The sequence below is a fragment of the Bos javanicus genome, chromosome 4, assembly GCF_032452875.1.
Source record: "Bos javanicus breed banteng chromosome 4, ARS-OSU_banteng_1.0, whole genome shotgun sequence".
Taxonomy (NCBI): Eukaryota; Metazoa; Chordata; class Mammalia; order Artiodactyla; family Bovidae; genus Bos; species Bos javanicus.
The window spans coordinates 55,230,283-55,248,591 of NC_083871.1; the positions used below are offsets into that span (position 1 = coordinate 55,230,283).

Below are 18,309 nucleotides of genomic sequence, written 5' to 3' on the forward strand. Positions count from 1 at the left end.
TTCTCTTTTAAAATAAATGGTTCAATTTTTAATTTTTAATATCAACAGGTTAAAGTAATATTTTATTCTAAAGTTTCAGATTTTTGAACACAGCAGAAAATGATTTAAGATGTCTCTTTAGAACTCATAAACACACTCAATTTTAAAAATTAAGAGTTAAATCTGAAACATGCTGCCGAGAGTTAATGTGGATGCTATCATATTAAAGGCCTTTGGAGGCAAGCAAGCATAGTTTACACGCCATCAGACCTATTTATAGAGCTGACTCCTTTTTGCAATGTCAACTGTAACCTTATACTTATTTTAAGCCTCAGTGTCTCAAATATCAGCCTCTACTAGTTATACAGTTCTCCCTTATTTGATATCAGAGAGCCTAATGGAGCCTTCTGAAGAACCTAGTCAGATTAGCAAAGATAACTTTTTAGAAGTTCCTAGTTTATCTGATTCTCTTTCTGAAGATGAAGAAGTTAAAGCTACCTTCAGACCTGGATTCTCCCCACAACCTAGCAGACGAGGTTCTGAATCATCTGAAGACCTTTACCTGGACTCTCCACCATCAGGTGCAAGAAGAGTTTCATTTGCTGATACCTTTGGACTCAATCTTGTGTCTGTTAAAGAATTTGATTCCTGGGAATTACCGAGTGGTTCAGCTGATTTTGACTTAAGGCAGGACGTTTTCCACACAGAAGAATATGTTTTATCTCCACAATTTGGCTTGCCTTCTTCAAAAGAAGATCTTATGCAACAACTTCAAGTACAGAAAGCAATACTGGAATCAACCGAGTATCCTCCTGGATCTACAAGTATGAAGGGCATTATTCGAGTTTTGAATGTTTCTTTTGAGAAGTTAGTATATGTGAGAATGTCCTTAGATGACTGGCAGTCATATTATGATATATTAGCAGAATATATTCCAAATTCATGTGATGGTGAAACTGACCAGTTCTCCTTTAAGATATCATTGGTTCCTCCTTACCAAAAAGATGGCAGTAAAGTTGAGTTTTGTATACGTTATGAAACTTCTGTTGGTACATTTTGGTCAAATAATAATGGCACAAATTATGTATTGATTTGTCAAAAGAAAGAACAAGAGCCGGAGCCTGAAAAACTACAGGAAGACGTTCCTAATAGACAAATAAAAGGCTGCTTAAAGGTAAAATCAAGGTGAGGCTATATCTTACATCATTACTTTTCATAATTTTAAAGTTTTTAAAAGTCATTCTTTATTTCACTACCAAGAAATAGCCATACTGTTTAAAAATATAGTCTTGTTATGTATAAAGCAATGGTGCTGGGCTTTAACAAGGTCAGTGATGTTTGGATAATAGTACTGTGTCATCTCTCCTCCAGATATAAGGAAAATATGGGTATAATGTAACAGATAGCACGGGGAGTGCAATATGTATATTTCCTACCTAATGAGCTATGAATTGCTTAAATTCAAACAATGGAATCTAGATTCTTAACATGTAAAACTGTTTATTTGCCATTTAAAGTATATTTATGTTTAATATTTTAAATACTATTGCCGTACTTACAAACATTTCTGATGAGCATAAAACTGTGTTTCAATATGTACCTAGTGCTCAGAAATTCATAGACTTCCCCTCAAACTTTTCAATGACATTTAGTTGTATAGGGATGTCTGGAGTAACACATATTTAGTTACATTTTAAGAGCTATGATGACTTTAGTGATAAGCTAAGAGAAAGTAGTATATGAGTGGTATATGAATTATCCATAAAAATTTATAATTATAACCAAATGTAACATTATAGAACACAAAGTAGTATAATTTAGTAAAAGTAAATGGAGCAGAATAAAAAAAAATGACCCAAGTAGAAATAAGGATATTAGCTTTATAGATTAGAGATTTGGGATATGACCCTTCATTAGTAACCTTGCTCTCCTGTTAATGTAATAAAATAAAATAAAAATAAATGGGTATTCAGTTCGTTCTCTCTATTGTAGAGTTGGCTCATTTCCATGACAGTAGGTGAGTAGATAAAACATCCAGGAGGAGATGGATGTCTCCTGCTCCTCAGAGTGTCCCAAAGGAAAATCACATTGCTCTACCAGCCACAGGCAAAAGCTTGATTATTTTCTGGATGGTCCATCCTAACTGTCATTAGACCCAAAGATTCTAGTAACTGCACCAGAAATAGTGTAATATGATGAAAAGGGAACTGTTTTAGGAATCAAGACATCCAGATTCTAAGTGGAAATAAATAAAAACATAAAGAATTACACTGGAAAATTTTTAATCTTTCATGCTCTAATGCCTTGATCTATTATATGATAATAAATAATAACCACTAAATGTGCTATTCTAATGCATTAATGAACTAAATATAATGTAAGTGAAACAATTCAATCATATAAAATATTTCTGTTTTCATTATCCTTTAAAGTAATTTAAAGATTGGTTTACCTGACTTTGTGAGTTGTGCTGTCTTTCTCAGTCCAAATAAACTTTCTTAGGTTTTAACTGATGCTATTGAGAAATAATAAAATCATAATCTGTGTGCTAAAATAATTTATGTTTATGAGATCACTCAGCAACATGTTAGCTATGTAGACAAAATATGTTCAACACTATTTAATAAACTAATTTGTATACATAAATATACACATATTAAATACAAATAAAATCATCATCAGTGAATAATGTACAGGCTGCAACTTGGTCTATATATTAGAGAAAAGCAAAATTTAAAAAAGGCACAGCCGTATTGTCAAAGCTCTCATAAAAGAAGGAGTGTTTAACTCTGGATTTTTCTGCAAGTTAGAAATGCAGTTTAAAATTATAAGCATTACAAGCTGAACTATGGTAAAGATAGAGGATTCCTTTGATAGACCAAATTTGACTTGAAAATAAGGACAAAAATGGATAACTGCTAGGCCTAATCTACCCCAGTCTTGATATTATTGAAACTTCTCCTAGTCTAAGATATGTATAACTGGATATATATCCATACCCACATTTATATTCAGAACAGTAATTGTTAGGTTCATAGCGGACACCATTCAAGTTTTAATATTGCTTTGGGGAAAAACTTGAGAAGAACTAAACCACAAAATGGTCTAAAGGCCTGTAAAGTTTCCTAATGAGTTATAAAAATGGAAAAAATCTCTCTCCTTCAAAACCACAAATACATTTTCTGCACTTCTATAACTTAAAAATGACCAACATAATTCAAACCACATTTTGAAAAAAAAAAAAATGCATTTGCCTCTGGAGAAGGCCTTTTGTGCTAAGTTTCAGTCCAACATGAATTTTTACATCTGATTTATATACCACTCAAAATGGAGTGTATAAAGGAAATCCTGACAGATCCTTAGAACAGCATGTGCCATAATAGAATATTTATACAGCTTTTCCATGATATAATTTATATGCAATGGGGTTTCAAATATTCCTAAAACTCACACAAGAGAGCATTATCGAATTTCTAAATGAATATTGCAGTTGGATTTCATTGTGAAGAATTTGGTTAAGGAAAAATAGCACATCTTATTAGTGTTTCTTTACGAAATGTGTACTCGGCTAAAGCAAAAATTCACTAACACTTACTTGATCAAAAAAGTTACAGCTTCTAAAATATCTTCCTCCCTTCAAAAGTTACAGAATTTTGTAATTTAATTTGTAATTTAATTTAGCGGTCAGTTGTTTGAGAAGACAAATGCAGAAGAGAAATATATGTCAATTTTTACTTCATATATGCAGGTAGATTAATAATAGTATGTAATATAAGTCAGAGTTAGACTGAAAATAAGTCTGTCTTAACGTAGAGAGTAGCAACTAAAGTGAATTCCTCTTGATCCCAAAGTTAATTTGCTTTCAGGATCTCAGAGATTGTATCTTCTAAAAGCATCAAGAATCTCTTCTAAACAGTACAGAATGAACTGTGGGAACACATTTAGTGAGGTAGGATTTCTGTTATGTCAGTCACCCTAGGCATGATGTCTTCTCTATGGAAGATTTTTTCAGGTCAGAGTTTGCAAACCTCCACATTGATGTGGTTGTCTGATTTTTTTGTTTTTGGTTTTTCTTTATTCTTATTAATCTATCCCCTTTGGATCAAAAGAAATATCTAGTGGGGGAGGAAAAGAGAATTTGTAACTCATAGGCATGTGACCGAGAGTGACCCAGAGGTATTTAATTGCACTGAAAGGCATGCATCATGAGATACTTGATAAGTGTCACCACATATGTAGTACTGGAGTATGTGTTAGCAAACAAACTAAGCACACTGCTGATCTATGTCCCATGAACATTATTTCAAAATAAGTGACCAAAAGAATTAAATAAAATTGACATAAGTAATATTAGATATATTAGATAAATAAACTAAAAATAACATGCAGAAGCAATATACCTCCAAAGTTAAAATTTGGGTTTCAGAGACAAACATATCTGGGTTTGAGTCTAAGCTGCACTGCATGCTAGCTGTGTGACCTTCTGCAAGTTAAACTCAATATCCCTTCTGTTAATTGTGAATAACAATTAGAATCTAATAGAGATTGTTAGAGATTTCTGTAAAATAATACATACAAAGTTTTGGCCTAGTGTATGGCACATAGTAAGTTATCAGAAAATAATAACTCCTGTAAAAAGCCAAGGCTAACTCTAGCTTTAGGTGGATCTAAAAAACCCTAGGGAGGCCCAAACTATCCAAAAGTTTCTCTTTTCTTTCTTTTCAAAGTTTCTGAAATTTCTGTTTTGGAGAGCAGTTTTCTTTGTTTTTTTTTCAGGATTTTAATCAACAAGGGAAACCCACTGAATTGTCAGTTTTCTTGAGATGTATGTTACCTGATATCTGGAATATCTTAAAGTTGGAAAAGATCTTAATGACTATTAAAATTTTCATGCTTAATAAATTAAAAAAATAAGGACTAGATCAAAAGGGTTAAAAAAGGCTTAATTGAGGCATTGAACAAATGTTATTTATCCCAGTTCATATTTATAATATTCATAATACATAATACATATTTATAATATTCATAATACATATTTATCCCAGTTAATATTCACTTAATAACTATGTGGCTATGGACATATTATTTTACTTCTTAAAGCCGCTATTTATTCATATGTAAAATAGGGGCAATGGTGCTTGTCCAGTCTTGTGATGATTAAGTTAACATAAAATGAGATTATATTTTTAAAGCTTCTAGTAAAGTGTTGGGCACATATATAGCTATCAAAACTCAAATATAATTGCCATCATTATTATCAAATTGTGTTCAGCTAATTTCTTGGTTCTTGGACTTGTGTTATTTCTTCTGACATCATAGTCTTCTTGTTAGGGTTTCAAAATTCATTCCCTAAGTGTTTATTAAGGGCCTGTGTTTCAGGTACTGTGTTGTTAGGCACAAGGTTGGAAACATGACTCAGTGAAGACCAGAGGCCCCAAGGAAACAGTCCTCACAGGGGCTGAGAGCAGAGGGGGTGAGGGGAGAGAACATTAAAGCCAAGCTCAGATTCTTCAGGTAAACAAGGGAAGCCACAGATGAAAAATAAGAACCACTTACATTACATTTTGAGTTTTCTCAAATCTGTGATCAATAACTGGTCTTGAGTACTGGCCAGGGGACTGACCTTTTCAGCATATCCTTTTCCCTACCAACAGCTGCTAAATGTTCCCAACTGTTGGGTACACAGACTGACTTCATATGGTCTTGTATTTTATTAAGTGAAACCAATTTATTATTTTAAGTAATGAAATGGCATGGTATAGGTGTTGGATGGTATTTATAACTTGGCCAGGTGAATGCAAATAAATTCCTGAAAGATTTCAAGGCCAAAGGAAAAAAAAAGATCACTCTTCAGTACCTGAAGAATAATAGAAACAGGCACATTCAAGAATAGGAATGAGAGAGAGGCTTTCTAAAGTATGACTTGAAGATTACAGAGAGTTTATCTTTCAGGGTGGTAAATTGTTAAAATGAGGCCAAGAAAAACACTGGAAAATGGTGCCTAATATATGCTCACATTGCATGTTCCAGTCAGAGCTATAGCATTGTGAGACTTCCTTAATTTACACTTACAGTATAATCTGGAGTCCTGGAAATAGTCCAAAGAAGTGTAAATAGCCCCATGAAGCCTTTAGGACTTAATATATTCCATAACCAACCTGTTTTGAGTCCTAACTAATTGTGGAACCCTGGTCTGTTTAAGGGAGGGACCTCTGGCAAGGCCACATGGAAACATAAAACACAGCTGCACAGGACCCGTCAAGAGGACTGTTTGGAAACTGCCGGCTGGTTGACAACAAGGAGCCAACTAGCTTAGAGTTTCCTTGGAGATCTACCAGGGCTTTGTGGCTTCCTGGTCTTATGGGAAATCCATACTCCTATAAGCCTTGACTTTCCCTAGAGTAGTTTTGAACCTTTTCTGAGAGAAGAAGAGGGTCTCATCACTCAAGAGTTTCTCTCAAGCCCTAGCTAAAGGGGATCACTATAGATGCCAGGCCTCAAATGGATCCTCTGGGATCTCTACGAGCCTAATTTCCCACCTGAAGCCCATCTGCAGCCTGTAAAAATGGAGCGGGGGCCAAGAACACGGGGCCAATAAAGCTCCAGGCAAAAGATGATTGTGAAGTGGGACACAAGTTTTTCACCTTCTTCCAATTCTGCTGACCATGACTCCTGTCCTTGTTCCAAGGTTTCACCCCAACAGGCCAACAGGAATAGTGTAAGGGCAGTTACCTTAAGGGCAGACACCTGAAGAGGGCCTGACTGCCCACTGTGTTGTCAGACTTAAAAGATCATACAGATATAGGTATGTGTGTGTTTATATGCGTATGCACACATTTACATGATACACACACACAAAACTCCTCTTCTTGAATACAGACACCTCCAGGACAGAAGGGACTATACCTACCTTATACCCAATTAAAGTCAACTGCACAAATGGGCTTTGAGTTTGGATTGAGACAATGGAAATGGATAATTTTAGAGAAGAGAGCACTATGGGCAGAGTTGAGTACAGAGTTCTGGTAAGAGCTCCACAGAAGCAGGAGGGCCCAGGGGGTCTGGAGTATGTGTGTATATTTGGGAGGGAAGGAGGATTCCAAAAGCAATAAGGCATATTGGAAACAGTGTAAGCAGTAAAGTAGGGCATATTTGGGCTTTCATTCTTACTAATTAGTAGCTGTATGAACTTGGATAAATTACACTTTGTATCCATTTTATTCAGATGTAAAAAAGGGATATAATTTCTACTTGGCAGAGCTGCTATGAGAAATTCATTAGCTAACATATATAAACATCTATCCCAGTTGCTGACACTTTGTAGATACTCAAAATGGCATTGGTGATAAATTCCATATTTTAAAATCTTGTATATGGCTAGTCCTTTGACCAAAATTAATGGAGAAATGTTTTTTTTTCCCCTCAATATCATTCCTGCTACCTAGACCCAGGTTAGTATAAATCCATAGTTTTGTAGCTCAGTTGGTAAAGAATCTGCCTGCAATGCAGGAGACTCAGGTTCAATCCCTGGGTGGGAAAGTTCCCCTGGAGAAGGAAATGGCCACCCACTCCGGTAATCTTGCCAGGAGAACCTCATCGACAGAGGAGCCTGGTGGGCTACAGTTCATGAGGTCACAAAGAGTCAGGCACGACAGAGTGACTAACACACACACACGTTTTAGAATTATGGATTTTTCAACAAGTTTGGGGGCACTAACTAGGGAAACTATATTCTATAGTATTGCTACTATGGGGGAAAAATGATTCCCAAATTCCAGAAACTTCTGGGCTACAAAAAATTTTTGGAACATCAGTCAGAAACTAGGTATTTTTTTTAATGAACTACAACATGTTTTTTCCTTAAGGTAGTTCTTAAGATGGTTCTTTTGGACTAAAAACTGAGTTGGCTATACAGTTTCATTTTATCATCTCTGTATATAAACATGAATAGAGAGTGAAATTTAATTTGATATAGTTTTTTCCTCTAAGAAGATATATTATACACCTTTGAATTTTAATCATTTCTCTGCTTTTAAAGCATTTTCTGTACACCACCACTGTATAAAAAGAAAAGGGTCCTCAGGACATAGCTCTCAAATCTTTTCAGGTTTTTATTCTGCTTCTCTAATAACTTTTCTTGGGTAACTGGCACGGTAGTATTATTATCTATTATATAAATAATACTGCAATTTCCTGTTAGTATAGTGGTGAGTATCCCCACCTGTCAATCTGGAGACCAGGGTTCGATTCCCCAGTGGGAAAACACTGGAAACCTTTGGGCTTCCCTGGTGGCTCAGACACTTAAGAACCTGCCTGCAATTGGGAGACTCAGGTTCAGTCCCTGGGTTGGGAAGATCCCGTGGAGAAGGACATGGCAACCCACTCCCAGTATTATTCCCCGGAGAATTCCATGAATGGAGGGGTCTGGAGGGCTATGGTTCATGGGGTCGCAAAGAGTCAGACACGACTGAGCAACTAACACTTTCACTCTCATATAAATAGTAACTGGTTTGGAAACCTTAATCAGACCATCCTGCTGTTTAAAGATTTTATGATAAATAGAAATAAATTGCCACATTGGACTGTTACACAGCACTGTTTAGTAACAGAGACCAACTGTTCATTAAAAAAACCTGTCTTAGGAAATTTCATTGTTCCCTCCCCTTATAGTTAACCCTGAAAACAGTCTGTCTGTATTGCATACCAGTGCTATTCAAATTACAACTAGAAATGGGATTCAAACATCGTAAGACAATGATTTGCCCTGTGTGCAGCTGTGGATTTGAATTTCATTCACTCCTTTTGAAATTTGCAAAGTAAAAAAGATCAAAATATCCCCAAGGTTTAAATCTATAAAGCATGCCAAACTGTAGATGCTTTTACTAATTATGTGAAACAGATTTTATAGCCCATTTAACACTGATGGTACTTTGCTTATTTTACAGAATTAAACCATAATACAAAGCTAACCTATTGATGATGAAATTATAAGAAAAATCCCAAACTGGTTTCACTTTTAAAAATTATTATAGATGTCTTCACACAATTACAGATTACATAGAACTGCTTGGGTAACTTTCAGCTTCATAAGCCATATAGGAAATAAAACAGTATTTTTTCATTTTAATAAGATCTCCTCCTGGTGATTAATCTTAAAATAATATATTGTAACTACTTAAATATCTTGAATATTTTACCAATTGAAAAATCTCACCAAATTTTAAAATTACATTCAGGTACAAGCAGAAAAAAAAAATATGATCCTCAGATGTAATCTTGAGTATGTATATAAGACTATTGTGTTTTAGTGTAAATGAAATTATAATCATTTTTACCAATGCTAATACAGCACTTGATCTGAACAGTCTTCCTTGAATTGTATTGTAGGAGAGGCCATCTAATTCTATCCTTTTCTTTCAGGCAAAATTATTCTGAAAACTACCCAAACCAAATGCTTATAATATTCTCTTATTAAACATCTCCTGGAGAGATTGTATTCTTTAGTCAAGTATTATTTCAGGAAATTCTATATCTTTCATGTAGTCATTCCTGTTGTTCTATGTCTTTAATCTTGTCATTTTTAATGCTGATTCTCAATTGAAATAAATGTTGGAGTTCCTATCCTTTTACTTAAAGTTAGAATTACACTGTTTATGTGACTGATTTCTATTTGCTATGTCAAATAAGCTCAATAAACTTAGATCTCCCCTCGAGTTCCTAACTATTAAACTAATAAGCTAGTTCGTAGTATTTCAATGCAAAAGTCAAAGAAGAAAAAGATCATCACCAAGCAGTGAATGACAGCACTATTATAAGGACTGTGCACTGCCAGAACCATGGTTATCAGGGAAGCTGAATGGATGAGTAGGCTAGCTAAGAAGCGCTCCCAATCCTACCTCCTTTACCTTTGAGTCCTGATTATTGAACTCCTGTTGAAGTCAGAGAAGGGAATAGACTTTATTTTACTAAATTACAAAATTAAAAGTACTTCAGAAGATCATTCCATTTATTCCTCAATCCTACATGTAAAGTTAGCTGTATTAGATTTGTTGAAGCTCTCTTAGACAAATAATGAATAATTTTGAATAATCATTACTATTTTCTAGAAATCTAATTTTTAATTCAATTTCATTCAATAATATAATTTTATGAGTACACTGAAAAGAAAGTTTGAATAGATTTATAAAACTCAAATGTAATACTTCCAACTGAAATTTAAGCTATCTTAAATTTCAATGATTAAATTTAAGTATCATTTTGTAGAAAGGTTAATTCTGTGTCTACAAACAGAAGTCATTTGAATATGTTAAAATTATTGATTGTGTCTATGTGTGTTTACAATTTTTTCCCATATATGATTTTTAATTGGAGGATAATTGCTTTACAATGTGTATTGGTTTCTGCCATACATCAACATGAATCAGCTATAGGTATACGTATGTCCCCTCCGTCTTGAACTTCCCTCTTACCTCCCACCACATTCCACCCCTCTAGGTTGTCACAGAGCTCCAGTTTGAGTTCCCTGAGTCATACAGCAAATTCCCACTGGTTATCTGTTTTACATATGGTAGTGTATATGTTTCCATGCTACTCTCTCCAATGTGTTACAATTTTAAAGGTATTGTTTGAAGGAATTAATATGTACAGAGTATTGGTATAGTCAATCTAGTTGATAATGTATTTATTAAATTAAACCTGTGTGTGCTAAGTCATTTCAGTCATGTCAGACTCTTTGTGATCCTATGGACTATCCCTCAGGCTCCACTGTCCATGGGATTCTCCAGGCAAGAATACTGGAGTGGGTTGCCATGCCTTCCTCCAGGGTATCTTCCCAACCCAAGGATCGAATCTGCATCTCTTATGTCTCCTGCATTGGCAGGAGGATTCTTTACCACTAGCACCACCTGGGTTTCAAAAGTTCTAAACATGTCAATATATACATAAAATGAATGAATAAAATAATCACTTCAGCATGATATTCTTGCTGCTGCTAAGTCACTTCAGTCGTGTCCAACTCTGTGTGACCCCATAGATGGCAGCCCACCAGGCTCCCCCGTCCCTGGGATTCTCCAGGCAACAACACTGGAGTGGGTTGCCATTTCCTTCTCCAATGCATGAAAGTGAAAAGTGAAAGGGAAGTCGCTCAGTTGTGTCCAACCCTCAGCGACCCCATGGACTGCAGCCTTCCAGGCTCCTCCGTCCATGGGATTTTCCAGGCAAGAGTACTGCAGTGGGGTGCCATTGCCTTCTCCTGATATTCTTGAGCTTCCTTCATATTTGTTTATACATTCAATATCTGTGCTGAGCTTCTAACATGGGAGAAAGAATAAGTAATTTTGCCCACCTGCGTTCAAGTCATCCTTGATGCATTGCTTTTTTGGTGGAAAGTACACATATATGTATACATGAGCTTTTCACTTTTCACAAAGATAGTAATTTTCCAGTATTTTATACTGTTTGTATTAGTAATAATACCTCATTCAAAGCTAACTTTGGTAAATCAAGTTAGGTTTGAGACCATGGCAGTTATACAAATATTCAAGGCATTTATTTACAAATATCATAAAACTCATGCAGTTCAGGGCTACTCCTGTGGCTGATTTATTCATGTTAGGCAACTTGCTTTTGCCCTTTCGTGGCTTTGACAAGCTTCCTTAAAATACCTACATTTCTGGCAATATTTTCCCATAGAGTAGCTACTCCCATGATGCAAAATAAAACAACTCCTTAAATAAAAGCGTTGATGTTTGCCATGTTTGCATCTGATGTAACTTATAGGCAAAGAAATTACATTCAGTGAAACTTTACTGTTTATCAGATATCTTTATTTTAAGGAAGAAGACTTTTGTCTTATACCCCTTTATATATGTTTAGTCACAGTGTTGTCAATACTACCTTTCCAACAGTGGCCTTTCCCTGCACTTTCAAAAGTTTCAGAAACTTTTATGTGTGTACCATCTTCCCGATTGGACTGCAAGGTCCTTGAGGTCAGTGATAATATATTAGCTTAAGCATTATTCCCCACTGTAACTAACAAAGGGTTTCATGTGGAAAAGCTCTAAGAAAAATATTGATTAAACCTGATAACCATAAAGTCTGGTAAAATCCTAAAGTATTCATTCTGAATAATTAAGGAATGAATTATGCTTATTATAACATTAATGATGAGTGGTTTTATTGGTTTCACAATCTTTAAAACTCAGGGACTTTCTGGTCATCTCCATCTGGATACCCAGGTGGCAAATTAACTCCGTTATGTCCAAAACCAAAGTTAAATTTCCCCTTCAATCCTAATCCCTCTTCCTTTATTCTATATTTTGTTTAAAATCATAGGCATCATTCCAGTCATGCAAATAAGAATTGTCGACATAAGAAATGATGATGTGATTTCTCTTTTGCAAACTCATATTAATTCTGCACTCATATTCTATTCCGTTGCCATAGAAGTAATGATTGTGCATTTGATTAAAAATAAACATTATTTTTAAAATAAAGAATAAAGTATACAAAAACCATATTTACATATTATAAAAACAACAGATAAGAGGGAAATTTATCTCTGAATATTTGCATATTTGTTGCCTAAATTGACTCAAAATTGAATTTAGAATTGAACATATCATCCATATTAACATCTTGTAGTCAGTCTAAATTTACTTTCGGGTACCAGGATATCAAAGAAAGATCAAATTGAAAAATAAGTTAATACAGTCAATGGCACCCCACTCCAGTATTCTTGCCTGGAAAATCCGACAGATGAGCCTGGTGGGCTGTGGTCCATGGGGTCACTAAGAGTTGGACACGACTGAGTGACTTCACTTTCACTTTTCACTTTTATGCATTGGAGAAGGAAATGGCAACCCACTCCAGTGTTCTTACCTGGAGAATCCCTGGGACGGGGGAGTCTGGTGGGCTGCAGTCTGTGGGGTCGCACAGAGTCGGACACGACTGAAGTGACTTAGCAGCATATGATACTAAAGGATCATTCAGTCTTCCCTTCTTTCTTGTCTTCTGAAGAGCTGACTCATTTTCTTTGGGACCCTTTGGACTGTAGTCTGCCTGGACCCTCAGTCTGTGGGATTCTCCAGGCAAGATCGCTGGAGTGGGTTGCTATGCCCTCCTCTAAGGAATCTTCCCAACCCAAGGATCAAACCTGTCTCCTGTGCCTCCTGCAATGCAGGCAGATTCTTTACCCGCAGAGTCATCGGGGAAGCCCACTGAGTCACTACAATGTTACTATTCTGTAATGTCATGTAATCTTAATATCCCAAATAAATATCCATTAGTCAGCTTTTGGCTTCCTTCATACCATAGGGTTGCAAAAACTCAGACATGACTGAAGCAACTTAAAATACACACACACATGCCACAATCCAGACCAGTGGGAAAATAGAAAAATCCAACAGGTTGAGTAACAAAAGACCAAAAACAGATACTGTATGTCCACTGATCAGAATTGAGTCATTCATTCTTTCTTTTTGCCAGGACCATGGCCAATACTGATTATTCATGTTAGTTCTACCGCTGCTGCTTGCTGCACTCACTGATTCTGACACCTGTGGATTCCGATCTGGCTGTTGTTCTGTCTCCTTTTCTTTACCTGAATGACTTCCTTTGACTGGGTCTTTTGCCTCTACCAGATTCCTCCTTTGTACCTAAACCTAAACACCTAAACCATGTCCTCCCTGTCTTGAGACTGTAGATTCTTCGTCTTTGTTTATTTGAAACCATAAAAACAAAAGCAATTAAAGAGAAATAATGCAGTGTATGTAAATGGTTAACCTTAAAACCTACCTAAAGATAAAATAATGAATCTGCTATATTCTGTTGAGTACTTTAAACAATTACTTTATATATTTTACACTTAAAGAAAAGTTATAGGAATAATATGAAGATGTCCCATATTCTTGTAAACTATATAATAGTCCAGTTGCATTGATTCTTGTAGGTAAAAGCATTTATCATTGAAAACCATAAGCAATGGTAACTTTCTGATGTGTAGCTAATTACTGATTTTTGCACAATATAAAGTAAATTTAAAATTTTTTGTGAAAATAACAAGCTCAGATGGAAATAGTAGTTATCACTATATTATAATGCTTTCAATTTTTAATTATAGTATTTTTCTCTTTATGATATAAGAATTAGGAAACATATTTTTAGGAAATTAGCATAAATAATTACATATTTTTTATATGGCAAAATAATAGTAAACCCCATGTATAATGATATATTAATAATCTTTGACATCATTATCCTCAACTGTCATCTCATAGTTTTCCTAAGAGTCTTACCATAATTTTCCTAATATTCTAAAGAGCTTTACTATATTAAACCTGAAGTTTCCATCCAAAGTATAAATTTATTATTGAAGTAGGTAATGCACGGTATTTGTAAGTAGTTATATTTCATTTTCTCATAAGAAGTGTTTTAATGAAATGCTGAAAATTAAAGTTTTATTATCTACATTTGTTGTCCAATTAACTTTCAGTATGCAAGTATGGATGGGTTCCTACTGAAAATGACATTTCTGAGACTGAATTGAAGAATTCTGGGGGATAGCTTAGCTATTGATGGAGCAGTCTGGAAGGGTATTCTTTCTTAGTACAATAGAATATACTTGTCCGTGACTAATTGTAACCTCTGAGGACATTAATTTTTCAAAAACCCTCAAAATTATGTTGGTGTGATTATAAGAGTCTTTTTTTTTCTGTGTTATTCTTCAATTTCTGGAGAATCTCTTGACTACTTATGGTAATTTTGGACCAATTTGCTTTCATTCTTTCAGTTTTTATCTGAACATCTATAACATTTATTAGAACTTGTCTACAAAACCAAGTGGGACTCTCATCTTATTCATGGACTGTAGCCCATCAACAGCTTTAAATTTATGATATTTTACTACTTTAACATGTGAGCTTGTTTTATTCAGAAATATCTAATTATATAAACTTAAGGAATGCATGTTTTAAATCTCTCTTATTATTTCTTAAGTGATATAAAATTATCTCCCACTAGAACCCTTTTATACATTGTAATCAATAAGGCCCACTCCATTTACATAAGAAGAAATTTAGACAACAAGGGATTTGTTTGATCAAGTTCAGGAAATATATAAGATGAAAAGTTGTTTTGTGATTTAAGTTATTTTGTGATTAAGGTCTCTAATTCCCTGTGCTCCATTAAGCCGATTAATCATAAAGAAATTATGGAGCCCTTGTTTTCTTCTAGTTAGCTTCTATTTTCAAGCATTAATTTGGTTAACAGATAATATTTATGAACATGAGAAGACCGTACGTGCCAAATGGAATAAAACAGACAGAGGAGATCATAGGAGATATGAACATAGACATTAGAGAAATGATATACTGCAGGCTGCCCTGATTAGAAACAGTATCACAGAGGAATTGAACTTGATCTTGAAATGGGTAGGTAGAGAAGATTTAAGAGACTGTTTATACAGAATAAAAAATATTTGTGGACACAGGAGCAAATAGATAAGTAGGTGATTTTGTTAGTCAATTTGACTGCCTGGAATGGAAAGAATTATGAGAGTCAAACTTGAAGAACAAGGTTGAGAAAGAACTGCACAGTCTTGTTAGACCAAGGATTTTGAATTTAGTTCCTATGCTCAGGGACAAAGTATTATTTTAGCTATATCAATTCAGAAAGTGCATGCAGGATAAATCAGAGAAAAGTGGAGAGAAAAGCATGAACTAGGTCACTGTCCATAAGAAGGGACATAGATTTTCTACATTCATAACTGTTTATTACTGTTTTATATGTATGGAATGTTTAAAACATAGATTTTATCCTTTCTCATTTTTAATATCAATAATTGAATTCTGCTATAGGTCATCTTTAATGTAAATAAACATATACATATTATGCTACAAATTATTTTTTATTTAGACATTTCTATACTATTTCATGGCTGATTTATTTTACTATTCTGGTGATACTTAGGGGAAATTTACTGCTATAATTGTTTTTTCACCCAAATTCGGTATTTCAGTCTTTATCCTCTTGGATGGATATGGGGAAATCACACCAGTATGGTTTTTCTATAATACCAAGATTGAGAGGGTATTGATCCTGGTTCAGATGAAAAGAAATGGTCAAAGTATTACTAGCAAAGTTCTAACTTTGCTTTTCAGCTTGCATATTAAAAGGGTGTAGAAAAAAGATTAGTAACTAGAATAAATGATCTTCATACATTCGACAAATATTTATTGAACACCTACTATGTGCCCGGTACTGTTCTGAGTACTAGAGATACATCAATGGAAAAAAAAAAAAAGATAATCCCTGTCCTCATGTAGCTTACATTCTAATGGAAGGAAAACTAATAGGTAATAAACATAAATATTAAGCAAATTATCTTGAAAGATGATATATGCAATTGAGAATATAAAGAGCAGAGCAGAACAAGAAGAATAAGAAATAAAGACTACTTCATGACAAGTGATCAGAGACTTGAAGAGGGACAGTCATGAAGAAATCTGGGGGGAGAGAGCTCCATGCTGAACAAAGCAACCACTGCAAATATTCTAAGGATATCCAAGATCTCCCCTTCTGTTTGCATTAGGTTTTCATGCTTTTCAGGTCTCCTGTACATTCTTGGGTTTATTTCCCACAGGATCCATCACTACTCACAAGGTCTCTGAGAGAAGGAGGGAGTACAGCATAGGTACAGATGAAAACACATCATTGGCAGTTTATCTTTGGCATCAGCTCTTTTAGGGTCCCTTTTCTGCTTTCTCTGGCTGTCCAAATCTCTGTATCCTATCTTTTAGATCCATCTTTGCTACTGAAGGACTGAGTTGCAATTTTGTCTTGGTGAAGGTGCAGTTGTGTTATTGTATCTATCATGATTTTATTTTCAAAATGTTCCAATTATCCTAACAATTGACTGCTGTGCTGTGCTTAATCACTCAGTCATGTCCAACTCTTTGCAACCCCAGGGACTGTAGCTGCCAGGCTTCTCTAGGCAAGAATACTGGAGTGGGTTGCCATGCCCTCCTTCAGGGGATCTTCCCAACCTAGGTATCGAACCCAGGTCTCCCACATTGCAGGCAGATATTTTACCTCCTAAGCCACCAGGGAAGCCCAAGAATACTGGAGTGGGTAGGCTATCCCTTCTCCAGGGAAACTTCCTGACCCAGGAATTGAACCAGGGTCTCCTGCATTGCAGGTGGATTCTTTACCAGCTGAGCTACGAGGGAAGCTCCAACAATAGATTATGAGTATTGTAATATTGAATAAGTTTATGTAAATTGATATCTGTGAGAAGAAAATATTCTTCATAAAATCAATGCCCTATACATATAAATTAAGCAAATCATTTCACATTGATGATTTGGAAAGACAGTAAAAGTAATCTTGCAGGTTACTTCACTTTTGTAGCAAATAAGGAAAAAAGAAGACCTGAATGTATGCAGTTTTGATCTTTCTTTATAAAACATTATTTTACATATTATAAACTCCAAACACATTAAACTATCAGTATTATCCACAATATATTTAAGTCATTACATTGCATATTCTGTTTTTTTCCATAACTGTCACCTCATCACTACCATTGTCATCTCAAGACTAATTGTCTCTTTTGTGGGATCTAACCAACTGGTGTCCTTGGCAATGCAGTTTATTGTCCTTCCATTTACAATAATTGTTGGGGTAATTTGACACATAGTGCAATTGGAAAACATTTTACCATCCCAGGTTTAAGTCTTAATAAACACCATCAATTTTATAATCAACAATACAGCTGTTAAGGTAGAGAAGATTAATGTTTCTTATCCTAAATAGCATCTAGATTTCCTTTCAGTTAAAAAAAAATCAGTAAATTTAAATTCATTGATGTATGAATTGGTAATATCTGTGATAAATACAAATTAATTGTTTTATAGACCTAACAGGAGCAGAAGTAAAATCTTTATAAAATTTACATTAATGCTAACCTACTTGATTATGTATACCCTCTCCTCCTCCCACCCTACAGAAAATCTTCAGTTCAGTTCAGTTGCTCAGTCGTGTCCGACTCTTTGCAACCCCATGCACTGCAGCATGCCAGGCCTCCCCGTCCATCTTAATAGCAGAGTATTGTTACTGAAGGATATATTTTCTCACTATCCATACTTTGATATAGTAAAAGCCAGTAGTGTAAAGCAGTGTTTCTTAAGCTTGGGTGCACATCGGAAGGGGAAAACTAAGGCACTCCTGCCCAGATCCTCCTATAAGACCACACTTTCATTGGTCGGGGTTGGGTTGCAGGCACAGATTTTTAAAAATCTCCTCAGCTGATTCTGATATGCAATGAGTTGTGAA

General features: G+C 35.0%; 1 protein-coding gene across 2 annotated transcripts in view; it reads left to right on the forward strand.

Annotated features, from left to right (window-relative positions):
• The first annotated feature begins 339 nt into the window (after positions 1-339).
• PPP1R3A (protein phosphatase 1 regulatory subunit 3A) overlaps positions 340-18,309 on the forward strand; it is a 40,565-nt gene continuing 22,595 nt past the window's right edge. Inside the window, exons 1-2 of one of the 2 annotated variants that reach the window (XM_061414062.1) lie at positions 370-803; positions 1,082-1,164. In XM_061414062.1, coding sequence (XP_061270046.1) covers positions 693-803; positions 1,082-1,164 — 194 coding nt within the window. In that variant the 5' untranslated portion in view covers positions 370-692. Of the gene's footprint in view, positions 1,165-18,309 lie in introns of both variants that reach the window. The other variant, XM_061414061.1, reaches the window with a different exon arrangement.